Genomic DNA, 27259 nt, shown 5'->3' with positions numbered 1-27259 from the left:
CTCAGAACAGGCACACAGTCTTATGGAACCTCAGTAGGCCCAGTCTTTTGCAAGCCTTTTCAGCAGACTAGGGCCTGTCCATTTGCTGGCTCAGGAAGAAGGCCCGGAGACAGTGTAAAACCAGACTATTCCTCTAAAATTCCTTTCTTTGCCTGTTGGTCCCTGGAGAATCCAGTTTGAACTAGTATAGGCACACCTCTCCAGGGGGTGGCTTCAAAGGTTGATAATGGAAGAAGTACATTAGCATCCCCTTTTCTGCTAGAGAAGGTACATAAAATGCCACAATAACACATACACCCTTGCATTTTGAATGCAATTAAAAGGGCTGGAGCACCTATGCGGAATAAAATAGCAATTAGCTGATAAGGGCCTGCCAAACAGCTGATTGGAGGCTGTTTGGCAGCTGGAAGAGGTACTTGAGGGAGAGTGGAGAGCAGTGAGTGGGCCAGGACCTCAGGGAGTGGGTGGAGCAGTAGGTGGGAAGAGTCAGAGTGTGGGCGAGGCTTCAGGGCAGAGCACTCTCGGGGAAAAGAAAAACTCAACGCCTATGAATCCTACGTCAATAAGACTCAACTGAATTCAGTAAAGTTTATCTTAATTCCGTAAGGTTTGTTCAGGGGTATTACAGGATATTGTCAGTCTATCACACCAAGCACCCATGAATGAGCTGTTACAAAATGCACATTCTGGAACCCTTTTCTTATTTTTTTATGGCTTCTATCAATAGTGTTTAACAAAAATGTGTCTATACCTCTGTTCTAAGATTTTTTTCTCCCCCATGATAATTTTTAGAGTTTGAACATTTTTCTTGTACCAAATCAACAACAGAAGAAAAAATATAGAAAAATTTCACAATCGGTAAACCTGGAAAAAAATCAATTTGGGAATGATCAGAACTTTTTTTAGATTTTGGCCTTTTTTTATTTATATTTTTTCATTAAATTTAGATTTTAAAAAATCCCAAACTGGGAAGTTTCAGTTTTGAATAATCAGAATTTTCTGATGAAAAAAATGTTTAATCAAAAATTTCCTGACCAGTTCTAATTACAAAGCTATTCCTCAAAGAGGGAATCCAAACCATTAGACAGAGTTTGGAATTCAATCACATTACATCTATTTATGCCAGCTAAGACTGATCTCATATTCCTAACTCTAGCTCTCTTACTTAGAAGAACATTGTGCTGTAACTTCACAAGCTGGTTGACTTGAGAGCTACTCTTAGAAAACAATTGAGAGGTCTTATCATTCTATGCAGTGGGAAATAATTATGATGTATAGAGCTATAGAACTAGCATGACACAATCATCCGATTTAATTAGGGCTATTAACTGAAAAAACCTCAGACTTAAAATGGTCAGGTAGCATGGATGCATGGATGAAATCTACAGGGTTTTTCGATATCACTTTACGGTCAGCTGGATCAACCATGACTTAATTTTTGTTAATGACACTTTCTGAAATACTGAAAACAAATGAGTGAGCTTTGACAGCTACAGTAAATGGTTACAAATGGTTTATTATGAAGAAGGGCCATCCTGGTATGAGATCTCTTTGACGTTTAAGAGAATGTGATAGAAGAGTGTTAAAACTGATGTTATAAGAGTATCACATAAAGTCTCGCAAATTTGATAAATGTGAAGAGAGAAATGTACTGTATTAGCATTAGAGGATCATGTAATTTAATTCAATTTCACCAAGCTATTTCATTAACTAAAGAGCTGTTAGTGCTCATAACTGGGCCTGATGCATTAAACATTTACTGCAAGTACATCATGATGATATAGACCAGTTTTAAGTCTGGTTGCCATTACATTGGGAATTGATTTTTTTTTTAACCTTCATTTAAGAAAGATATAACTTTCTTAAAATTAAATTAAAATTAAATTTCTTTAAAATTACCATTCAGTTTTCTCTTCTTAGAATGACTTTAATATGCTCACCAACAGCATCTTGCACTTTTCCAAAAAGCCATTTAAAAATGTGGTGACTGGTAATATCTCATCAGAATTTCCACTGTCTTCTTTCCACGAAGGGGAATATATATGTTTGCAATGGTCAGTTCTTCCAGTCTTCTGGAGAGATTTGTTGGTTGATTTCTCATCCTCATATTAACAAAATTGTCCAGGAGTTGTGTAGAAAAATGGTCAGACAATATATCTATGTTTTTTCCATGGAATCTTTGAATTTCCTTAAACAGTCCTCTTTTGGGGGAGCAATCTAATTTAAAGGCTATCCAATGCTTATGGTTCTGTAAATAATATGTAACTGCAAGAAGAAAGAACGAAGAGGAATGGTTCAATTTACTGCCTGTATTAGATTAATAATTGGCCTCAATTATGCAATTGTCACAAAGCCATTTATAGAGAGAGCAAACTGTTCTGGAAGAAGGAAAGAAGAGATAGTTGTTGGAGAGGCACAGTCTCTTTTATGGCTGTTGGATGTACACGGGGACTTCAAATGGGACTATTTGTGTAAGATAATTTTCACCAACATGAATAAGGGTTCTGTATTCAGGTCCTATTAGTGAAACCCATTCAGACATTTTAATCTTTCAAACTGGAATTTAGCTTGCACTTTAAAAGTGGATTGAGAAGAGGAGAAATGTTATTTGAGCAGAGATTAAAGTAAAGTGTTCTCTCTGTGAAAGCCTGCTCTGAACGCAAAGTCTTTGGATGTTATGTACTGCCATAAAAAAACAGCTTATAAGGAATACAGTGGAGTTGGCAGGCAGTTCAGTAGCCTTGTAGAGATTAATCATTCATATTTTGTTTAATACATTTTTTCACAATAATGTTGGTTGAATTAAATTAAGTCAGTGTTCTAGATTCTTCCTCTGGTTCTTTTCTGTTCTAAGCATGTGTTATTTATTCATGAGGCTTAACTGCTTCATTACTTCTTTGAATATTCCTAGAGCCCTGCAAATCTGTGGATATCTGCTTTAATCCGCAGATATCCACGGACCGTGTTTGTAGATCGCGAATGGACGCGGATCCAAATTTTATATCTAGAGCCTTGCAAATCTGCAGATATCCGCTTTATATCCACAGACCAATTTTGCAGATTGTGGATTGGATGCGGGTACAAATTTTGTATCCATGCAGGGCTCTAAATATAACTTTAACTTTCTATAAAGGTTAAATAACAATCAATGCAAACATTGGGGTGAAGAATGGATAGTGCAAATGGTGTACATACAGGACAGTTTTATTTATTAGATGCATCCTAGCCATGCCAAGCATCTCAGGCCTTTAGGACTGGTTGAGAGTACTGTACAGACAGTGCTCTACATAATAAAGGGAGGGTTGTTAGTCTCCATTGTCTTAGAGACACCTAAGTACTATAGTTTTGAGGACACAACAAAATTAGTGTGTGAGAAGAACTGAAAAGCGTAGGGAAAATAGTGACTCAAAGGAAAGAGCAGAAGTAGAAAGACTCAACGACCTTGTTCCCAGTGCTCTGACCCTCAGCAGTTGTGGCGGTGGAAAAAGAACAAAGGGGCTCGTTGCTTTTCTAACTTCATTAGTTGCTCTGGAACTAGTCAGCAGGTTCACCTAGCTGGTAGCATTTGTAAATGTCTTGAAATGGGAGACAGCATGAAACGGGATTCATCATAAGCAGCAAAACCTTTGACCTCAGCGTCACTAGTTCAATTTCAGCCCCATTGGTGGTGACTGAATACTCTTACCATGTGGTGGTTGTTTGATGGAATGAGTTTGGTGGAGCCAGTCCTGTTCCTAGTGAACACTGAAACACAAAACAATGCTTAGCACTTGTAGAGTGCTTTTGTCTTCAGAGAGCTTTAATTATTTATCACATAAGTTACATCCCACATGTGCGATACTGTAGGCAAGTACTGCCAGAAATTATGTAGGAAAGCTACACTGCCCATGGTATAGCAGTTTTATAGCTAAAAGAGGACTTCAGTCTCCTGGTGAGCAAAGACAATGGTTCATGAACATTAATATCACAAAATTTGTCATTTGTGTTTTATTTTTTAATGACACTAAATTTCCTTGAGTGTTAGTCCTAAGGTGGTTTGCCATATAAAAGCCCCAACATTCCACGTGATTATTTTGAAAATAGTTCCTGTCTTCAATTTAATTTTTTTTTCTTTTTGGTACAACAGAATAGCAGGCTTAGGAAACATGCCTTTGAGCTGAAAATGAATGACCTGACATACTTTGTGCTGGCAGCTGAAAATGAGCAGGATATGGATGACTGGATTTCCACTCTCAACAAAATCCTGCAAATAAATCCAGAAGGGACCATTCAGGAGAGGAAAAGCGCAGATCTCACAGATATTAAATTTGGTAAGAATTAATGTATTTGCATTGCTTTTTGTGTGAATACAAAAAATGCATCTTCAGATTTTGGTATCGGATTGTTTTAACTGCCAGCATCTTTGATGGATTCTGCACCCAGAGCAGTATCAATTTTTGACAGAATGGCTCCAAAGCTTTTATATTGACTGAAAGTATCAGTTAACTCTTGGGGGTAATTTTCAAAGGGCTACGTGGAGTTTAAGCAGCACAGCTCCCAGTAAAGCAGTGTGAGTCATGTGACAGCCTTGCACATGTAGCTCTATATAAATAAATTGAGTCTTGCCTGTCGGTCTTCCATTTAATGTGTTCGTGTGTATACTTTGTGACTTGCTGTACTGATATTGTCTGAAAGATTTAAGGAATTTTAGTTTGGAGAGGTCAGTCAGTGTTTTTTTGTTTTTACAATTTTTTTTCTGTTTTTATTTATTTATTTTACTTTGGGAAGAAATGCAAAATCCCAGCTGTTATAAGTTTCCATTTTGATGGAGGCTTAATGCATTAATATGTTAGCATTTTATTTCCGGCCTTTGTGAATGAATTTGTGTATTGATGCCCTTTCACTATGTGACAAAACTCTCTTGGCCAACACACCAGGGATTGAACCAGGCACTTACAGACTTAAAAGCATAAGCTAAAGCTCTAGAGCTGGGAGTGGGTAACAACTAATATCCCCTGTATATTGCGCATGAAGGGAAAGGTGTAACACACTCACCAGTAGGTTACTTACTCTTTTGGTTCAAAGAAACCTTGTCCCAAGTGTTGAAGGCCATGGGTTCAAATTTCAGTGAAGTCACCACTTATGTGATGCCCACCCTCTTCACTGGTATACCAGAGATTGAACCAGGATCCTAAAAGCATGAGCTGATACAGCTTGAGCTAAAAAGCCACAGATCAGTACTTGGAGGCTGTAACAAATAGCACTGGGAGGATATTTTCTGATGGAACATTTTTCCACTGGAAAATACCAATTTGTCAAAATCAAAATGTTCCCTGGGAGTGAGTTGATTGTGATGTATCTTCCAACAGAGGAAAGGCAGGTTTCCAACAGAAAACCTGTTGGAAACCTGCCAGCTAACTGTCCCACTTTTTGGAAGTCTATCTGGTGGACTGCCAGTCGGAGTTGTGAACCCAGGACTTCCATTGTCCATGGCTCTGGGGCAGCACACAAGGCAGACTGTTTTGGAGCCATGGACTCCAGGACTTCCAAACTCCCTGCAGTGGAGCCAGGACTTGTAAGCTCTGGGAGACCTGGCTAGAGCACTGCAGTAAGGGACCCTTGTAAGCCCTGGAAACTTTCAGGGCATCCCAGTTTCCTGCAGTGGAGTTGGGAGCCATGGCTGAGCTGAGAGCCTTGGTGCTTGGGCTCCCAGATAGCATTTCATTTTGAAATTTACAAAATGAAATGTTTTGATTATTTCAAAACATTTTTTCTCAGAGTTTCCCTTTTGTGGGAAATTTTGAAAATTTCTACTTTTCATTCCTAAAGAGAACAAATTTTATTTTTGAAGGTTTTTGGAATTTCTCATCAAAGGGAAATTCCAACTTTTAACCAGTTCTAGGAGTAACTCATATCATCCACACCACAACTGGCTAAACCACCAAGGGGAAACAAAAATTAAAAAAGGATCTTCTGCAATTGGAGAATTGCAGAGCTACATAGAATGATTCTCTACAGCTCCCCGTTCTGGATTTATTTGTCTACAGCAGATAAGCCTTTGGAGTTTTTGGAGCCTTAGGACTTGGTTCCCAGCTGGTGTAAATCCATCACTTGGAGCTACACCAGTTTATAACAACTGAGGATCTGGCCCATAAGATTAGAGTAAGTCCACTCTGCTACCTCAAGAGGGATGGAGAAAAGTGAAAAGGCCCCTTCATTAGGAGCATTATTGTTTATTATATATGCAGTGCTCATAAATATACTAGATGCTTCACAAAACAAATACAGACATGACCCTTGCCCTGTAAAGAATAACATCCAATTTTAGTTATGGCAAAATAAGAGGCAGTAACAAATAATAGTGGGAGATGGGGTTGGGAAGGACAGGGATCATGGTGATAAAACCACTCTGTTAAACAGTTATAGAATGTGTATATCTTGATAGTTCCCTAGCGCTAAAAGTGACAAAATATGGAATACAAATAAATAGGATGTGAATTGGATTTTAAACCTGGAGGTTAATTGCAGGTGTAATACAAATCTTACAGTCCTTCTCCATAATGGTTTTCTTTTTAAGATTATGCAGACGTTTCAGAGAATTATGATTGCCCACAAGAGGAGAGTGATTCTTTGGAGAACACCTTGCACCCAGACTTCGCAAAAGTAATAAACATGATATTTTACTATGCTGTGCCGGTATAAAGTACTGTATGGGTCACATGTACCAAACAATTCCTAAGATGATTACTAACATAAAGAGAGGTTTAAAAACCCCAGCACATGTCATTTTGTGTTTTAAGGCCATGACAAAGCAAAAGAGGAAGTGGTTCTGTTATTTTCTATTAAAGTTCTTGGGAGTTTTATCTGAAACAGAGTAGCTTTCAACCATAAGTAACGCTAAGAGTTTTCGGGCCATATTCTCCCCTAAAGTAATTGAGCGTAGCTCCTTTGAAGTCAATTTATTCAAGAAGTATTCATTCTCTTCTCTATTCAGCATCACTGCATTGGGAAACTTTGCCCCCAAGGAGGCAAGATTTCCTATATTGCCTGCAGAGTTCCAAGGAAACTGGCTGTTTACTGCTGGTTATCTTATCTAATTTCACTGAAAGTTGCCGGTACTGTTGGGGAGAAAGGAGTATGGTTTTTTTGTTGTTTTTTTTCTCTGAGACTGTGGCATAGACTTCTCCATAAAGATGAGCTAATTTAAAAACAGACAAACAAATACACACAGAAAGTGAATGGCAGCTACTTTTTGGTTATTTACGGTAACAAATGGCTAAAAAGCTATGATAAAAATATTATGTTGAGCTATTTTAAATTAATGCAACTGGCTTATGATTGACTATCTGATCTATTATCACCATGACAAATTTCTCTAAAGTAGATGATAATATGATACGTATAAAGGACCAAAGTCTGCCCAGATATATGGGTGTCTAACTTTCCAGTGACTTCAGTTACGAGTGGCACATGAATCTGAGGGTAAAATTTGATTCAGGTCGTACTGTGTAATGTGCTTATGAAACAGATTGACCTGAAATTTCCAAAATAATATTAAAGTATCACTGAATTCATGTGTTTGAAAAAATGGAATCCAAATGTCTGTTTTGTTTTTAGATAAATTAATCAGCACATATTGGCACAGGAGACTGATAGTTAGAAGTTTGGGTTCTATTCCTGGCCCATCACTGTGATGCCTGGGCAAGCTGCTTAAGCTCTTCATACCTTAGTTTACCTATCTGTAAAACCGAGATAAAATGCATCTACCTTACAGGGATGTGAGGTTTAATTAAAGTTAAAAACACTTTGGGCTCCTCAGATGATAGCAACTATCAAAATAAAAAGTATTATTGTTCTAAATGAAGCATCAATAATTTTTCTAAGTTTTACGAACTGTATCTGGAAAAAATGTCTGTATACAGAAGACTAACTTATTAATTATTGCCACAGTACATCACGGAAACAGAAGAAACAGTGAAAGCTTCTCGAAATATGGAACGACTAAATCTGTTCTCCCTAGATCCTGATATAACTGTAAGTGAGAATTTTCTGTTTTAGTTTCTAACGGTATTCAAGATAGAGAGGCCCAAACTGACTTGGGTACCAAAAACCACCAGGGTTGTTTAGAGGTCAGCAGGCAGGTTGAGTACTTGCCTATGCAACAGAATTCCACATCTGTGTTGAACGCTATTTGGAATGTTGCATCTTCTCCCCACAAACAGTGTTTGAGGTACCCAGCTTGGTGATGGTTGCTGCTGATTTGTTGAGTATGTAGCATTATTTATAGCTGATCTGCTTTTTAGATGAGTGGCATTAAAAACTAGTGATGGGTGAATATCAAAAAGGTTTCAATTTTGCTTCCACTTTCTTCTTGAAGTGGGAAAATATTATTGACTTCAAGAAGAAACTGCACTGGGACCAAAGCTTGGTTCAGCTGGGATAAGAATACCAAAGTTTAGTTCCTTCTTTGAACTATGTCTCAACCTCCTGAATCTCCCAAACTGGACTGAAGATCTCACAAGATTCCTGGTACTTCCTCATTGGCGGGAAACACTACAAGAATAGCATTTTTCATGGTTATTCCCTATTTTGGCTTTTACTGCAAAGATGCATACAGCTTAAGCTAGATAAGTTTATGGAGGGAATGGTTTAATGGGATAACATGATTTTAGTCAAAGGAACAGCGTGCCATGGCAGGTAAATAGTATAATGGCTAATGAGGGTCAGGCTGGAGAATCTTACCTACATGCTCGGTGTTTTACTGATCGCCATATTTGGGGTTGGGAAGGAATTTTCCTCCAGGGTAGATTGGCAGAGGCCCTGGAGGTTTTTCGCCTTCCTCCGCAGCATGGGGCAGGGATCGCTAGCTGGAGGATTCTCTGCTAATTGAAGTCTCTAAACCACAGGATTTGGGGACTTCAACAGCAGAGTCAAGGGAAAGGGTAGGGACGGCTTTGTGGCCTGCATCATGCGGGAGGTCAGACCAGATGATCATAATGGTCCCTTCTGACCTTAAAGTCTATGAGTCTATGAGCTATCTATTCAAGTGACATCATCATAGGACCTAATCACATCAGCCACGCCTTCAGGGGCTCGTTCACCTGCACATCTACCAATGTGATATATACCATCACGTGCCAGCAATGCCCCTCTGCCTTGTACATTGGCCAAACCGGACAGTCTCTACGCAAAAGAATAAATGGACTCAAATCTGACATCAGGAATCATAACGTTCAAAAATGAGTAGGAGAACACTTCAACCTCTCTGGTCACTCAGTAACAGACTTAAAGGTGGCAATTTTGCAACAGAAAAGCTTCAAAAACAGACTCCAACAAGAAACTGCTGAACTTGAATTAATATGCAAACTAGATACCATCAATTTAGGCTTGACTAGAGACTGGGAATGGCTGAGCCATTACACACATTGAATCTATTTCCCCATGTTAAGTATCCTCACACCTTCTTGTCAAACTGTCTGAAATGGGCCATCTTGATTATCACTACAAAAGTTTTCTCTTAATTAATTAGCCTCATAAAGTTGGTAGGGCAACTCCCACCTTTTCATGTTCTCTGTTTGTGATATATATCTCCTCTATTATATGTTCCATTCTATGCATCTGATGAAGTAGGCTGTAGCTACTCCACGAAAGCTTATGCTCAAATAAATTCGTTAGTCTCTAAGGTGCTACAAATACTCCTGTTCTTTTTGATGGGAAGAAAAGTTCACCAAAGCTACTTAAGTAGCTTAGTTGGGGATTTGGAAGGTTTAGGTTGGTTTTAATGTATCTGAACATCTTTAGTAGCTTAATAGACATTAAACTTCAGGATTCAGGGCTTGTTACTTCTCTCATTGAATGGATGTTTTGCCAGTGATTTCATGGGGAGCAAGACTGGAAAAACAGCCACCTTTATGTTGTTGAGAAATAAAAACCTTTCCTAAAGCTGAAGTCAGTACATCCCTCATTCAAGTCAACTGAAATATATGGTGATATCAAAATATATTTATCTTGCAACAGACTAGAGGTCTGAAATCTACTACACAGATGTCTGGAGTTACATTCTGTAACTTTTTGGCTACATTCATCTAAACAGAAATAAACAATTCAAATTGGTCTCCGTTTTTCAAATTACAAGAAATTGATCACCAAGGTGCTGAACTGGAATTCAGGGGATGTAAATTCAGTTCTGAGCTCTGCCACAGACACCCTATGTGACCTTAAGCAACTTCTTTGCCTCAGCTGTTAATCTGTAAATTGGGGGTAATAATACTGTCCTTCCTTTCAGGGGTTACATGGAGATAGATCATTAATGTTTGTTAGGTGTTCAGATACTGCAGTGGTAGATGGTGCAGATAGAAATCTTATTTATAATGTTGGATTTCTTTGTGTATACTACACATAAATAATCAGCCCAAATTGTTTATTCTAGGCCTCAAATCTTCAGAAAAAGGAGTTTCCAGGAACAGATTCAGTGATCAAACCATTTGAGGAAAAGGATGCAAAGAGGATCATGATAACTTGTAAATCCCTCAGTTTGAATCTTCAGGCTTGTGTGACTGAGAACGAAAACGATCCTATAACCAATGTAAGTTACGTATATTTCTCTGCATACGCATGTCTCTTTTCCTCAAGGATGGGACTCCTTAAGTCTGTATTACTGCTGCAATTAGGAGGTGCGATGAAAGCCCCTTCTTCCATATTTCAAGCTTGCTCTTCCCTCTCCCTGTGTATATGCATTAGGCTTTAATCATGTACTTAGGGAGTTCTTAGACCAACATTCTGCGGTTAATAAATACATTGAATGTAGTAATAGAATATTTTGGAGGTATTGATTCTTTGTGGTGCTAAGTGCAATAGAAAGCAATCTGTGAAGATCTAGGTCAGCCTTTTCTTCACTGTGCATTATGGCCCTGATCTAAAGCCTATTGGCATCAAGACTCCCATTGACTTCCGTGGGCCTTGGATCAGGTCCTATAAGCACACAACAAATTGGTATCAATGTAGAGCGGGCAGCAGTCCATCTGATAAAGCACAGTGTTTTGTAATGCTAATGTGCTCCCTCCATTGTACAAAGTGGGACCATAACCCAGTAACTCCTCACTCTGACTTGAGGAGATGTGTATATCTGTTGTGATGATGGAAGATTATTATTGCATTAAGATAGAAAATAGCTCTGGATATATATACAAGCTAAATGAAAGTAGACAAACTTTCATTTTATTGATTAAAGGACTTACAGTCTTTATAAATCCATGAAAGCACAATAAATATTGAGGCAGAAAAGTTAATCTATAAAATCCTCCTCCCTCTCTTATTCTTGTAAAAAGAGAAAACCTAAATCATCAATGCACAACCCCTGGATCTTGTTACCTCCTGCTTTAAGTGGGAGAATTTCAAATATTTTATCAAATCCATGTTCTGGCAATTCAGCTTCCTTCCATTACATATGAGACATTGATTTTTCATTTGCAGGTCACCACTACAGTGGGTGCATAGTCAGCATACGGTGGTCAGTATTTTTACAGCAGAATGAAAGCAGCAGGGGAAGTAAAGTAATGATGGTTGTAGCAAGGAAATGCAATAACTCAGTCCAGAACTATGAAAGCATAGAACTGATTATCTGCTAATGCACCCTGCATCCATAATTTCATGAAGGGTCAGATTCTCCTGTTCCACAGAGCGATGCAAAGCAGCTGTAAACTGTAATGACTGCAGCCAAACCTCTTATGTCAGGATATTTGTGAAATGTGTTTCTCAGGGGATCTGCTTGATAACCTTAACCCTTATCTGTGAACTTGTTGGTCTGCATATTTCTCATTCACATTTCTGATTTAGATGCCAACTGTACTGTCAAACCCAAGTTTTCAGAAATCATGAATCAGGCCCCCCAGACTCATGAAACTGGTTTAAAAATCCAATGAGATAAATGTTTGGTCTTTTTATTTGCATTCTTTTTTTTAAACCACAGGGTTCATGTTTTCATGCTTTTCTCTGCAGCCATGAATGCTAGATACTTTTTTAAAAAATGAAAGCTGAGATTTTGACCTAATCACTGAATTCTAGGAGCTGGCGCTTTAAAAAACACACCAAATATTGCAAGACTTGTGAAAAAACGGCAACATTGTGTCAACAGAGTTCTTTATTGTTGTTACTGCATGCACATTTGCAAAGGGATGCTATAAAGAGAGAGATCAAGGCAGTGCAGCCACTAGCCACATGTAGGAAGGTCTGGTGGCAAAGCACGCTGGCAGGAGCTCTTGGAAATATTTTTCTTGAGGTAGGCAGAGTGCCTCTTAGGTTGTAGGGAGAACATGAGTGCTATGACGTCCTCCCAAAGCGGTGCTGTGTTTGCTTTATCCTTTGTGATTCCAGCTTTGCTAACTAGCTTGAGGTGCAGGCAGAGCTATCACTATGCCCTACTTCTCCAAGCCCTTTCTGGGTAGTCTAGCCCTGCAGGCAGAGCTAGAGTTGCAGCCCTGAAGTTCAAGGACTAAGAACATGTACTTCACCTGCACAGTGGTGCAAGGGTGGGAGAAACTTCTTGAACCCTACATCCTCTGGTGGATTTGCACAGTCTGGCACATGGGACATAGAACTGATAGGTTTTAAACCTCTTGCCTTCTGATAGTATTATATTTTAATCAAGTTGTTTCTGATTTTTATCTCTAGATTGAGCCTTTTTTTGTGAGCGTGGCTCTGTTTGATATCAGAGACAACAGGAAAATCTCTGCTGATTTTCATGTGGATCTGAACCACACCCTTGTTACACAGATGGTTTTAGGTTCCTCATCTTCATTGGAAAATGGCAATATTGAAACAATGGACACGAGTGAAGAAGAACCACCCGTGGTCAAGGGATTTCCAGAGACATGGTTGAAGTATCCAAAACAGGTATTTGATGCATGACTTGTCTCACTGATGTTTAAATGGGATTGTTCACACCACTAATGGTACTTGTGTTCTGTATGCACCATAAACATCCTAAACTGGGTTCTAATGGCTCCTTTGAAGCTGTCGGTATCTGTTATCTAGAGAAACCCATGAAGTGTGCAGCCATTTTTATGCTCAATCATTGACCTCTCCCAAACCAGCCAAACAAAATCACAACTTAAAAACTTATCTAGATGTCTGCATTACTCTCTAAGTTATGACACAGTCTTGTTATTGTAACTCTTGTCCTCCATTTACTCTCCATACCTGTTTTCTTTTCCATGTTATTAATTTATGTTACATCTGTTTTTAGGCTTTGATTCAGGAAAGCACTTAAGCATGTGCTTGGGAGATTTCCTGAATAGGGATGTTTTCCTGAACTGTTCCTAAGATTGTATGGTAATGGGACTATGTCTTCAGTAAGTTCTGTAATTCATCTTTTTGAAAAAGGATGTTTGGCTTCATAGTCGGGCCAAATTCCAACATGAAGTATCACATTCTGACTCCAGAATTTCCTTATAATTTCAGTTGTAGATACTATTACACTCATGTATTAAACTGCATACCAATGAGTAAGTGTATGGCTGGGACCAAATTTCTTACAAAATAGGCATCTATGCTATTTCATTAGACACATTTTTTAATGGAAAGAAAGCTCCCTGGTTACCTGGGATATCATAGGGTTGCCCCAGTAGTATATGTAGTAGAGATGGTCAGAAACTCAATTTTTTGCCATAGAAAATTCTGTAAGAAAAATCTCCTTTCAGAATTTTTCAACCAAAAAGTGTTGGGTTTTCTAAAGGAATTTTCAAAATGACGTGAAAGAAGGTTAATTTTGTTTCATATCAAAACAACATTTAAAAATGAAATCTTTCATTTAGTTTTGAAATGTCAAAGTGATAGAACATTTTTCATTTTATTTCAACTTAAAATATCATTTCATTACATTTTTATTTCTGGAAACTGAAAAATTTCAACTTTCATTTTTTGTTTTTTAAATTAATTTATTTTTAATAAATTATTCACTTTTGTACTTTTCCCTCCTTTGTCCAATGGGAAATGGAGGAGAAGGTAAAGTGTGTGAAAGTGGGGAAAGTATGAATTTTCAAACTTTTTTTATTGTTTTCCAACTGGAATCCAAAAACTGAAAATAGATTTTTTTTTTATTTCCCAAACTTAAACAAAACAATATTTTAAATCAAAATGAAACAAAACATGTCATTTCATTTTAGTGTTGATTTGAAACAACATTTTTTATTTCAAATTTTCCAATTAGAGAATCAAAAATAATCCTCAAAATTGATATTGTCTGGTGAATAGTTTCAATTTTAGCTACAGTTTTGTTTGAAATCAGCTCTGGTATTTTAGCATCCAGAAATACAGATTCCTCTGTATGTAAAGCAAAAGGGGAATCATAATGAAAAATACAAATTATCTGATTTCTTGTATTGAAAATATATCACTCTGGTATCGAAAATATATCACTCTGGTATCATATTCAATATTCTCATCTTACATATGTGTACATATCACAGAACAGATAACCAGTCAATATGAGCCCTTTCTGGGATTCCAAACGAATTCAAAAGTGAGGCATTAATTAGACTTCCCCTTAAGTTCAGTTAGATTTCCTTAGTGCTGCTTATGTCCACTCAGTGACTTGAGGATAGGTGTCAGATAAGCCTGCATGCTAAAACCAACCCTCTTCAGTGGTTATCTAGAAGAAATTTTAAGAGCCACTGATGGAAACCTACAGGATGGTGTACCCATCGGTGATTGAAAAATTTGTCATCTGTGCTTTGCTGATGATGTTGACCAGATTGGATCATCAGAAGAAGAGGTGCAAACATTGCTAGAAAGAGCAGAGATGGAAGCAGAGACTGTTAGGTCTAAAGCTATTACATGGAAAGACAAAGACGGTGGTGACATCTACATCTGTTGAAAAGTTGAAGATATTTCTACCCAAATTTGAGGAGACATTGGAGTGTGTTGAGCACTTCAAATACCTGGGTAGCTTGACCACATAGGATGCAGAACATAACTTAGAGGTCTGACATAAAATTGGAGTCACTCCTGCTGCCCTAGTGACATGCAGCCACATATGGAAAAGCAAAGGTATTACCAGGAAGTGCAAAATGAAATTGCTGCAGTCTCTTGTCTTCAGCACCTCACTTTGTGCATGTGACACATCGACACTAAGGAACCAGGACATTAAGAGGCTTTCTGCCTTGTAATTGGAATACTGCAGGTGATTGCTGAGCATTAGCTATACCTCACACACGACTAACGAGGAGGTGATCACCCAAATTTACAGCATAATTGAAGCGATACTGGATATCATCAAGATGATCAGACAAAGAAAACTTGAGTTGTGGGACATATGGATGGGCCAGAGAAGTTTTTCAGGGATTGGTGCCAGGTGCGAAGGGCAGAGGGCACTCACGGCAAATTGGTTTGACGAGGTGATTGACCGGATGAGATGCAGCCTGGCACACTTCTGTGTGAAGACTGCAAAATGAGGAGGAAGATTGCTGGCCAGTGACTCCTGCGTATTGTGTTTACTGTTCATTGTGATGTGACACTGTGGTTGCTTTGAACTATGTGAGAACATATGTATGTGAGTAACTCTAAGGGAGACTAACGAACCATAAAGGGTTTCAGGTCGTGTAAAAGATCTAACATTTACACATCATTTCTGTATTTGATCCTGTGAGTCCAAACAAATAAACCTAAGTAGGCCTAAGAAAGTGAAATCCTGGTGAGTCTGTTAGTGTAACATCTCCATTAAGGGGATTAGAAGAAAGTGCAAGATCCACCAACGCAGAATCCTTCTAGGTTCACGTAGGCTCAAACAGGAACTTCCTTTCCACCAGCTGGGGGCATTGACAATGTCTCCACTTGTTACAGAATTGTTATATGCTTATTAACTATACTCTCTTGTATTTATAGGCTCTTTTCTCCATAAGTAAGCCCCATTCTGAGATTGTTTTGGTGGCAAGAATAGAAAAGGTGCTCATGGGAAATATTGCCAGCAGTGCTGAACCTTACATTAAGAATCCAGACTCTAATAAGGTAATGCAATATAAACATAAATTGCCTCTTTGATTATTCATGTAAATGTCCTCCTGTGGGTGGAAAACACTGCACACTATATTTGCAAGGCTTACCAGTTTATGCTTAATTGTACACTCAGTTAGGATCCTCTCCTATTGAAGTGAGTAGCAATATTCCTATTGACTTCAGTGGAAGTAAGATGAAGTGAGTAGCAATATTCCTATTGACTTCAGTGGAAGTAAGATGAAGCCCTTAAACATGTAATGCAGAAATAAACTTAATATAGTAGATGTAGTTTGCATCAGGACATTTGGCAGTAGAACTGAGTTGGTAAACCCTAGATGAAAGACTGTGATTCTAATCTATGAATCCATTTGTTGTGTACTACTTGTGCCGCTGTTACTCCAGTGGAGTGAAATTCACTGCCCCAGCCCCATACAAAGCATAACCCTTCGAGAGGGGAATTAGGTGGGTGTTTGGGTCCAGCCATCCACACGCTCCAATCTAAAGGCAGGCAGCATGACTACATTGCCAATGCTGCAATGAGCTAAAATGACGACTGCTTCCATTATAAAGTGATTTTGGGACACCAGATCCTAGCTAGTCTCCCGCTACAGTCCCAAGTAGGCGGGTGTACAGCCTACTTCCATGGTGCACATGGGGTGCAGAGGCTTCTTTGTGGGTATGTCTACACTGCATCTGAGAGGTGTGATGCTCAGTGGGGGTAGACAGTTTTTCACGCTAGCTCAGCTGGCACCAAGCCTCTAAAAATAGCAGCGTGGACATTATGGTACTGGAATCCCTCTCTGCTGCAATGTAGACATACCTTGTGTGGCCAGTTCACACTTGCCCTTCCTTCACACAAAGATTTAAGAAGGGCTCTGTATGCCAAGGAGATATTCACTCACTCTGATATGTTGACTCTACATAATGATTAGGACATGAGTGTGTTGCACAGAGTGCCACAGCAGATTTGAGGTCCCCACTTTATAGGTTTCAGAAAATGTAATTTCAATGAATTGGGAGAGAGACACTGAAATGGTAAACGCCTAATGGTACCTGCCATTGTACACATTTTCCTGACATGTATTTTTTTAACTATTTCAGCAAAAAAAAATCCTCTATTGGTCTGCCTGTACAATTTTAAACTCCATGGTTGATCTGCTACTTGAATTTACATGCACTCAAAATGCTTTTCAGACACTGAAGGGCCAAATTCTGCCTTGACTTAGGCCCCATGAAACCCCATTGATTTTAATGGGATTGCACAAATTATAAGGCATGACAGAATCCAGGTTGACATCTGCTGGCTGCACTAAGATATCCCAGCTCTGAGACCAGAATATCAATCTTCCATTTAGTTAGTTTAAACAAGAGCGCCCTGGTACCATGGAAGGGATTAATTTGCAGGAAGAACATGTAGTATTTCCACTTCTGCCCTTTTCCAGTGGCTTCCACCAGAGGAAAGGGAAGACTACATTTCTTCAGGGGCTGCATAATAGACCCCCCAGCAGAGGTTGCTCAGAGGATGTACTCAAACAATGCATCCCTGGTTACCCTGTTCTCACCTCCTCCCATGCCCAGTGTCACCCCCTGCGAACCTCCAGCAGAGTGCAACTTTTCCCTAGTAAACTTCTCCCATGATGACGCTCCACCATGCTGGTCTGATTTTGTTAACCCTTCAGATAAACACCACCTAAATTGCATTTCCGGTACGCATAAGGCACCTTTGTTTCAACTTGCAATAAGCCTGTTTTCCAAGAACAAAAACTGTGATGACGGTACTGACGGTACTAATGGTATTTATTTTTCTTTACCTAGTGCGCTCAAAAAGTGTTAAAATCCAACAAACAGTTCTGCAGCAAGCTGGGGAAATACCGTATGCCATTTGCTTGGTCAGTGAGGTATGTATATTGATTATTTTTACATAACATTTCTAACAACATCTTACAGCTCACCCTGCTCTTGGATTCATGTACTTTTATTATGAGTCACATTTTCAGCTTCAAACTAATACTTTCTACTTTATCCATGCCCCTGGCTGACCCTGGTGGCTTTAATCAATTCTGTTTGGTCCCATTTCCCTTTATTTACATAAATGAATAACAGTCACTTTCCCATTAAATATTAGTGTGGTAGCATCTATCACTTATACACATGCTGAAGTTGCTAGAAAGCATCAAGAACAATGTCAATTTATGACAGTAATGCAGGAGTAGCCCCACTCTGAGTGATACTGTGCTAAATATTCTAAGAGAGGTTTGAAAGTTAAAATTCTTTCAGGAGACTTTTACAAAGCTAATTCTTCTTTGAAATGGGAATCGAATACCTGCCTAAATACAGATTTAAGAGCCTATATGTAGGCACCCAAGATTGGAACTCTGGCCCTATGATTACACCTGTCGAGTTTTGAGAAACATTGGCCAAAGATCTGGGGTTTGCACAAGCTCCCAGTAGTCCCAGTGCCTATGCCTTGGTGGTGGTAGAGGGGGAGAATGCCCTGGAAGTGCTTGCATTGTTAGCATTCTCAGTAGGCGTTAGAAAGCTGGAGGTTTATTTATTTTATCTTTGCAGTAATGATTAATGACAATAATGTGTTTATTATTGTGTCCCCTCTCTTGTAACCCTTACCCTCTAGCTCTTGTTGTGGTTGCTTCCTGTCCATTTTCTTTCCATAGTACATCTGTGCATTCTACTCTCTCTCACTTCCTCATTTCTTCTTTGGGACTTTTCCCTGCTTTCTTTGGCCTGGTCCCCACTATGTCCCCACTTCGGACTAAGGTACGCAAATTCAGCTACATTAATAACGTAGCTGAATTCGAAGTACCTTAGTCCGAACTTACCGCGGTCCAGACGCGGCAGGAAGGCTCCCCCGTCGATGCCGCGTACTCCTCTCGGCGAGCTGGAGTACCGGCGCCGACTGCGAGCACTTCCGGGATCGATCCGGGATCGATTTATCGCGTCTTAACCAGATGCGATAAATCGATCCCAGAACATCGATTGCGTGCCGCCGGACCCTCCGGTAAGTGAAGACAAGGCCTTTGTTGCCTTCTCCTCTTCCCAGGTGTCATGGGGGTGTGCCGGTCCTGCAGTACCCCCCTGCAGGCCAAGTGTGGCACCGCAGATGTTCCCTGTCTGTTTCCTTCTGCGTCTCCTCCACTTTCCACAGGCCTGTGCTGGAGATGTCGCTTAGCCCTCCAGCCACGTCACAAACAAAACTTAACCCTTTCTAGGGTAATAAAAGTCCAACTGAACGGTCCCAACAAACAGAAAGGTTCTTTTGCCCTTCAGTGGCTTCTCTTCAGCTCATCCTCTGGGCCCTGTTCTTAGCCCCTTTCTGGGCTTTGAGAGTCTCTGTCCCTGGGTTAGAGCATTCAGCGCCCAACCTGACTCCCTGGCAGTACCATTCTCAGTCCCTTTCTAGGATTTGCCCCCAGAGGTAGGGCTGGCCACATCTCCCCTTAAAGGGGCCAGTCACCTTGTGACACTTGACAGCTGGATTCCTGCCTTCTGCCTTGGTTTTCTCCCTTCCTGTATTGTTCTCCCTCCCCTCTGTCTCTATTTTTCTTTGATTCCTTTCTTCCTCCTTTTCTGTTTTGGTCTCTCCTCCTCAACTTTGTCCTACTTCTCAATATTTTGCTGCCCAGAGAGCACTGCTCAGTGAGGTCCAGTAGCACTTCAACCACTGCTCCCCATTATGTTTGTAGTATATGCACCGAGTGGGGAATGGAACCTTGGTCAAAGGAGTAAGGTCTGCTAGAGATAGAAGCCCTTTTCTTCTATAGCTCCTGTCCTGCCGTTGTGTTTCAGGAATGGTAGGGCATTAAATGGAGGCATTATAGAAGCAGAACAGAAGTTGGGGAGCAGCAGCCCCCCCACCACTTGACAGCTTTCTAGTTGAGTGACTGTCAATGATAATCAGGGGTAGTTGTAATGCACATGATGGGTCTGGAATTGGGGTACTCCTATCTGACTTGGAGCTGTGGTGCACCGAGAGGACACTGTCGCCACCCCCAGGCAGATGGAGGTGGTGATTCTATAATTATAGAGGTGGGGAGGGAGGCAAAAGAACAACAAAGCAGAGCTATTAGAAGCACTCATTTATATTTTATTGGCAGATAGTTTGGTTGATCTCCAATAAAGTAAGGAGAGGGGTTTACTTGTTCAAGGAAGAGGAAGATAATTTCTTCTGCTGTACTGTACTCAGTTCAAGGATGCACACCAATATTTATCAGCTTTATATAGCTAAAGAACCATTCATCAAAATTACATGAATAGTTGTCCGTTGGTTTGGCAGAACAATTTCAGCATATAAGGGAAGGTATAATGGAGCTATATGCAGGCTAGGAGCCAAACCTAGGTGTTTTTTTATTAACTCTCTCCTGCCTAGATCATTCCTGCTGCTGTACCACTGGTGTGGCAGGAGAAGAAACTGATGTTCCTTTGCACAGGGACTACTCACTGCAAACATGGGGAGGGGCAGAGGCAGAGTTGGCTGGTCACAGGGGGGAACATGTGCAGGGGCTGCATTGCTCCAGTGCATTGGATAGCTTGAGAAGCATGGTGCCTCAGTCAAAAACTCCCACCAGAGCAACACTACTCTGCAATAACCCCATTGTGGGCCAGAACCTAGCAGACATGATCGAGCCCTTCATCAGCATCCCTAAACCCTCACTCCCATCGAGCTAAGTGGGATGTGAAATCTCTTGGCACCTTTCTGGATCAGGTTGTTAGTTTGCAAACTCAGCTCCAGTCTGGGTGCCAGGCTCCTCAGATAGAGCATGAGGAGAGTTACCTGCCTTGAGAAGGGATCTTATGAAGCCGATCAGCTGAGAGGGGAGCCCCCTAAGCTAGCAAGGAGAGAAATGCCAAGGAGAGGGGGCTTAAGTGCCTCAGGCTCCTCAGCCACAAACCCTCTCCTGGAATTAGGCATCTAAGCCAGGTAGCGATCAATCTATCGGGGATCAATATATCGTGTCTCGTCTAGACGCAATATATCGATCCCCGAACGCGCTCCCATCGACTCCGGAACTCCACCAGGGCAAGTGGCAGTAACGGAGTCAACGGGGGAGCTGCGGCCGTCGATCCTGCGCCGTGAGGACGGGAGGTAAGTCGAAATAAGATACGTCGACTTCAGCTACGATATTCCCGTAGCTGAAGTTGTGTATCTTACATCGACTCCCCCTCTCCCCCCACTGTAGACCAGGCGGCAGTCCATGCCCTAGCAACCAAAAGCATCCCTCGCTGCTGCTGGTCGATATCTCTCTTGTGTTCGCTCTGTGTTTCCCTGTGCCCCACTTTTGATCAATAAGGCAATCTGCTGCCCCTCCACCTATTGGTTGCCTGCCTCTGGCCCTCCTGATGGGAGGCTGGCAGCTCACAGGTGCTAGGCATGGTCTGAGCACACCCACAGGAACAGGACCCACAGATGAGATAGGTGCTTTCCTGCTTAATTTGAGAATCCTATTTTGGGGCCTCCAAGTCTTTAGTTTGTTTTAGAGTTCCAAGCTGCTCATTAGCTGTGGGACAACATCAGCACTTAGGTAGTTTTCCAAATGCTGACCCAAGGAAACTTAGGTGCCTACAGGACTTAAGTGGTAGCTGAAGGCTGCTTTGAAAATGTCAGTGGTGCCTAAATGGTGGAGTTAAGTGTCTAAAGAGGCAGATAGGCATCAAAGTACCTTTAAGGATCCGGACCCGAGTCACATTCAGCCTGCCCTCACTGAGTGTTTTTATCAATGAAGAATCTTGATACTGGTTCTACTCTTGGTCTGCTCCAGGAATGACAGTGCTTTGGCCATCTCACTGTGTAGTCTCGAAACTACAGACTTCTTTTCCACTGTGAAATATGCTGTGGTCTAATTATTGGCTCTTCTTAAACTTCTCAATCATTAATGAGAACATGGCAGATGACACAGTGTAGCAGAAACACATTAGTCCAAGTGCACTACATTCATAAACACATTGACAGCACTGGTGTTACGCCAGGGTTGAATTTGGTTCAGTAGGTCACGTTCTGCTCGCATTTATGTCAGTGTAAATCCAGAGTAAATCTGTCACCATACTCTAGTCTCACAGTGGTATAAGAACAATGAAATGGAACAAACACTGATATAACAAGAATTTGATCCAGTAAAATATATTTCTAATTTTGTAGCTTGAAAATAGATATTTCCACAAGACACACATCACACCACACAAAAAGTGTTTTGACTATGATAAATTGCAAAAATCTTGGGTTGAAAATGTATTTTCCGCTTATTTATTTTCTGGCATTAACTGTGCTCCCACTAAAGTTTCCCTTTTGAGTTATTATAATTTAAAGCAATTACAGATGGCCACAGTGTGATTTTTACATATTCATTCACTCAGCCAAAATATGACAATTGCATATGTGTCATGTTGTCATTCGTGCAATTGGAACTCTGATTACTTTATGTAATAACAGAATTGTACGCAGCCTTCAGGTTGCTGACTCAGGTTTGTGCCAGGATTTCTCTCAGGCATTGGTCTCATTTGGTGCACTGTAGATTTTTGCAGATGACTGAAATTACACTATACATTAGAATTTCAGTGTGATACATCAGCCTTCCATTCTCAAACCTGCCAAGATTTGTAGATGTATATCTGGTCTCCATTTAATAGATGTGGGGAAACTTTACTCACTCAGATTAATTTTTACACACCCCTCTTGCTTCCAACCCCTCTACCTACACAGATTTCTTATATGAGATCCCATAGTGTGAACCTCATAACACCTTGCAAGGTTTGGGGCCAGATTCTCAGCTGATGTAAACTGACATAGCTGCTCTGAAGCTAATGAAATTATGCGGACTTATACCAGCTGAGGAACTGGCCCTGTATCTCTGACCACACAGGTGAGCCATCCCTCCACAAAAAGAACAGGAGTACTTGTGGCACCTTCGAGACTAACAAATGTATTTGAGCATAAGCTTTCGTGGGCTACGAAGATGGAACTGATGAATGCATAGCCCACGAAAGCTTATGCTCAAATAAATCTGTTAGTCTCTAAGGTGCCACAAGTACTCCTGTTCTTTTTGCGGATACAGACTAACACGGCTGCTACTCTAAAACCTGTCATCCCTCTACAGTATCTTAGCCAACCCTTAAGAAATGTCATACCAAGTTTAATATTCAATTATGACCTTTCTACAGTTATTTTAACCTGTAGAACCAGTATAATTACAATGTAATAGCTAATGAAATCCATACTAAAAATTATATAGAAATGTTTAAAAAATTAACAAAGGATCTAATTATTTATTAAATTCTATTGATTTTCAGAGTATTTTGTATAGAACAATATTAAAGTTTAATTCATTTTTAGCTATCTGGGACTTTTCCATAAAGGAGGCTTCTAGTACACAAGCAACGATCAGTAGAGAGTCAATAAATTATTATTCAAATGCTAAATTCCTGGATTTTATGAGAGTTTTATGATCCATCCCTTTTTTTGAGTTAACTCAAATTTTGTTCAATGTCAGCTGTCATTCTGAAATACCTTTAGATTGCTTTCTATGGTTAGGGATTCTCTCACTCGCAAGTGTGCCTCATAGAATAAATCTATCTAGCAAAGTTTAAGACTGAAGTTAGTTAACTAGAGCTGTAATATACATAATGCTTGCTCCAAAAGCAATTCTTCAGCTTTTATTAAGCCCTAATAACTGAGATACTAGTATGATCTGGCAAGCAAAAAGCCACATAATTCTCTTCTCAATGTATATACATAAGCCCCATTATAACATGCCTAAAGGTGACCAAATTTTCTAACTGCACACACAAAATATGAATAGTAGCAAAATAGGCTGTAAAGATGGTTTATTGCAAGTGGGTGATTGTGGATGTAAGAATATATTTGCATACACAGTTGCCTATTTTGTTCATTCACGTGCGTAGTTTTCATGCAGTTGTGGTGTTCAGTGATTACACAAGGCTTGCACAAAATCTGCTTTATTCTGTGTTTGGTTACAACTGGCTGTGCGTAACAAGAGCTTCTCAGTGCCCTGAAACTCTGTCTAGGGAGCTCAGTCCTTAAAGGTGCAAACCTAATTCCACAGCAGTTACCTGTTTGTATCGATATATTTATATTTTGTATGCACTATTTACATACCTTTTCTTTTTAATCTGCAGTGAAAGTCCATCAATATGTTTGGACTGACATCCCCACCTTACTCTTCTAGCCTGGATGCTTTTAAGGCCCCAGTTGCTAGATCAGTGGCTCTCAACCTTTCCAGACTACTGTACCCCTTTCAGGAGTCTGATTTTGTCTTGTGTACTCCAGGTTTCACCACACTGAAAAACTACTTGCTTACAAAATCAGACCTAAAAATACAAAGGTGTCACAGCACACTGTTACTGAAAAAATGCTTACTTTCTCATTTTTATCATATAATTATAAAATAAATCAATTGGAATAAAAATATTGTACTTACATTTCAGTGTATAGGACATAGAGCAGTATAAACAAGTCATTGGCCTGGTCCCCACTAAGTCCCCACTTCGGACTAAGGTACGCAAATTCAGCTATGTTAATAACGTAGCTGAATTCGAAGTACCTTAGTCCGAACTTACCGCGGTCCAGACGCGGCAGGAAGGCTCCCCCAGTCGATGCCGCGTACTCCTCTCGGCGAGCTGGAGTACCGGCGCCGACTGTGAGCACTTCCGGGATCAATCCGGGATCGATTTATCGCGTCTTAACCAGACGCGATAAATCGATCCCAGAACATCGATTGCGTGCCGCCGGACCCTCCGGTAAGTGAAGACAAGGCCATTGTCTTTTAGTTTGTACTGACTTTGCTTGTGCTTTTTCTGTAGCCTGTTATAAAACTAGGCAAATAGCTAGATGTACCCCCAGAAGACCTGTGTGTCCCCAGGGGTATGTGTACCCCTGGTTGAGAATCACTTTGCTAGAGTAACTGAATGCATGGGGAACAGAGAGTGAGGAATCTTCCCCCCAGCCCACGGTGACTCTGCAGTCACTCCACAAATTCTAGTAGCACAATGGAGGCTACTTCTTGGCTATTTTGTACATCTCTCCTGATAATCTGGAGACCTAAGGCTTTGGAGTATATAAACAATGCTAAAAGCATTTGATAAAACAGAGTTAGGTTACTTCCCTGTAGTTATGAAGAAATTTAATGTTGGTCCCTCCACCTCAGCTACATGAGTTATGACATTGTACATTTGTCCTTATCAGTTGAATCTTCTCCTCGGAGTTTACGCCTTTATTTGGTATCTGGCAATGTTTCCTACTGACATCAATTCTTTTTTCACTGGCAATATAACAGAGATGTAAATTAAGGAAGAAAAAAGGCTGGCTACATGGTTTGTGGAGTAGCCCTTTGTGTCAAAAGCATTTTACTTTTCTTAAGCACTTTTTTTCATGATACAGTTGAATCCAATGTTCTTTGATTGCACAGCTGCTATAGTATCCAATCCAGCCAGAGTGTTTGAACCCTTGGGCAATTCAAAGGGCACTGGAATGTCTTAATTAAATCCTGAAAGTGGCAGTGAGCAGAAGTGGAAATATCTGAAAATGATTTCCTGTGCAATCAAAAGCTGATATGTATTTTTCTTAATTATAATATGATATCCCTTTTTCCATTTAATCTCCATTGTTTCTAACTAGCATTTTAAAATTGGTTATTGTTTATATAACTAAAAGTGTAGTTAGAGCTCTTCAAACAAGTATTGAGACAAGTTACACCAGTTTAAATCTATCCTTGTGATTCTGGAGAGGTGCAAAGCAGATTTAATGGGCTGGAAAATCTGGCTCAAGGTCCCTACCCCAAAGAAGTTACATTTAAGTCCCCACTCCTGCAAAGTCTTACAGACATTCTTATTTTATCATAAGCAGAGCCAATGGCTTGGAGCTGAAGCTTTACAAATTCAGAAGGGAAATAAGGTGCAGTGTGTTTTTTCGGTTTGGGCTGTTGTTTGTTTGCTTGTTTGGTTTTACAGTTAAGACAATTAACCATTGGAGCGATTTACCTCAGGGTGTGATGATTTCCCCATCACTTAAAGTCTTTAAAATCAAGATTGGATGTCTTTCTAAAAGATATGCACTAGCTCAGTCAGAAGTTATAGGCTTGATTATGAATGACTTGGTGAAATTCTGTGGTCTGTCTTTTGCATGTGGTCAAAATAAATGATCAGAATGGTCCCTGTGAATCTATGAACGTTGTGCACTGTGAGTAATCTTAATGAAGTCAGTAGAACTATTCACATTGCATAAAATTAAATGTATGCCTAAATCTTTGCAGGACTGGGGCCTACATACATACATAAATTGTGTCCCTTTGGAACACCCAAAAGGGGTGCTTTTAAGGATAACTATATCCCCTAACAAAAACTAAGAATAGCACGTTTGCTTTGAAGTATATGCCCTGGAGAGCAATTTTAACTATCTGTTCCCTTTGACTTTTGCACAGAAATTCATACTGTGTCACAAGTGATGAACAATTATATGTGAATTGAAAATTCTCAAGTAATATGACTAAGCATGCCCGGCTGTCATCAAATATATGTTGCTTTCTCTCTTTGCAGACCAGTGTTTAAGGATAATCAGGGAAATGTTGACAGAGACTCCCGATTTTCACCATTGTTCAGGCAAGAAAGTAGCAAGATTTCAACTGAAGATTTGATTAAATTAATAGCAGAATACAGAAGGTAAGGAATGGGTCTGAGGTCAGCTTGGGAGAGGCCTAAAGTTATAATGCTATTTTCATTAGTGTCCTTGTTTGCACTGGTGAGTGTGCCAAAATAGCCATATTGAATGCATGTTTTTCACATTAGTCCATTGTCTGCTGAGCTTTCCAGGATAATTGGAAAGGCATTTGACATTAGTACACATTATTACAACTAAAAGGTAGTGATTCATGGAATAAGTGTCCATTAGGGAAGGTGCAGGTGGAGGAGCAAGCAAGAACACACTGAGAAAAGGAGAAATATACATGAAAATGAAAATAACCCTTTAACAGCTCTCCTATCCCTCACTATTGTTTATAATTGGGAACTCCATGGCCGCCTGTATAGTGAACATTGGGAGCATCTACTTTTCTCAAACGTTTGCCAGTACGTGAATTGTGAAATGGTGATTTGGCTGGTTCTCCTGTCACACAAGTGTAAATCAGGATTAATTCCACTGAAATCGATATATTTGCACCGGTGTGAGTGACAAGAGAAACAGTATCTTCCTGTCGCCTCACATCCCAAAAACAACCCACAAAAAGCACTTTAATTTGATTAAAACATCACAATTCCATTTGTAGGAAAT

At 40.0% G+C, this 27259-nt stretch overlaps 1 protein-coding gene across 9 annotated transcripts in view; it reads left to right on the top strand.

The window, feature by feature from the left end:
- Positions 1-27259, top strand: part of DOCK10 (dedicator of cytokinesis 10) — a 228050-nt gene that overhangs the window by 116279 nt on the left and 84512 nt on the right. For all 9 annotated transcript variants that reach the window (XM_054040397.1, XM_054040400.1, XM_054040402.1 and 6 more), the window contains exons 8-15: positions 4127-4310; positions 6557-6642; positions 7930-8013; positions 10409-10564; positions 12649-12870; positions 15859-15981; positions 17785-17867; positions 26530-26652. In XM_054040397.1, coding sequence (XP_053896372.1) covers positions 4127-4310; positions 6557-6642; positions 7930-8013; positions 10409-10564; positions 12649-12870; positions 15859-15981; positions 17785-17867; positions 26530-26652 — 1061 coding nt within the window. The remainder of the gene's footprint in view (positions 1-4126; positions 4311-6556; positions 6643-7929; positions 8014-10408; positions 10565-12648; positions 12871-15858; positions 15982-17784; positions 17868-26529; positions 26653-27259) is intronic.

This window comes from Malaclemys terrapin, chromosome 9 (assembly GCF_027887155.1).
Source record: "Malaclemys terrapin pileata isolate rMalTer1 chromosome 9, rMalTer1.hap1, whole genome shotgun sequence".
Classification (NCBI taxonomy): domain Eukaryota; kingdom Metazoa; phylum Chordata; order Testudines; family Emydidae; genus Malaclemys; species Malaclemys terrapin.
The sequence above is the reverse complement of the archived record's forward strand: the minus strand, read 5'-3'. Positions and strand labels throughout refer to the sequence as shown.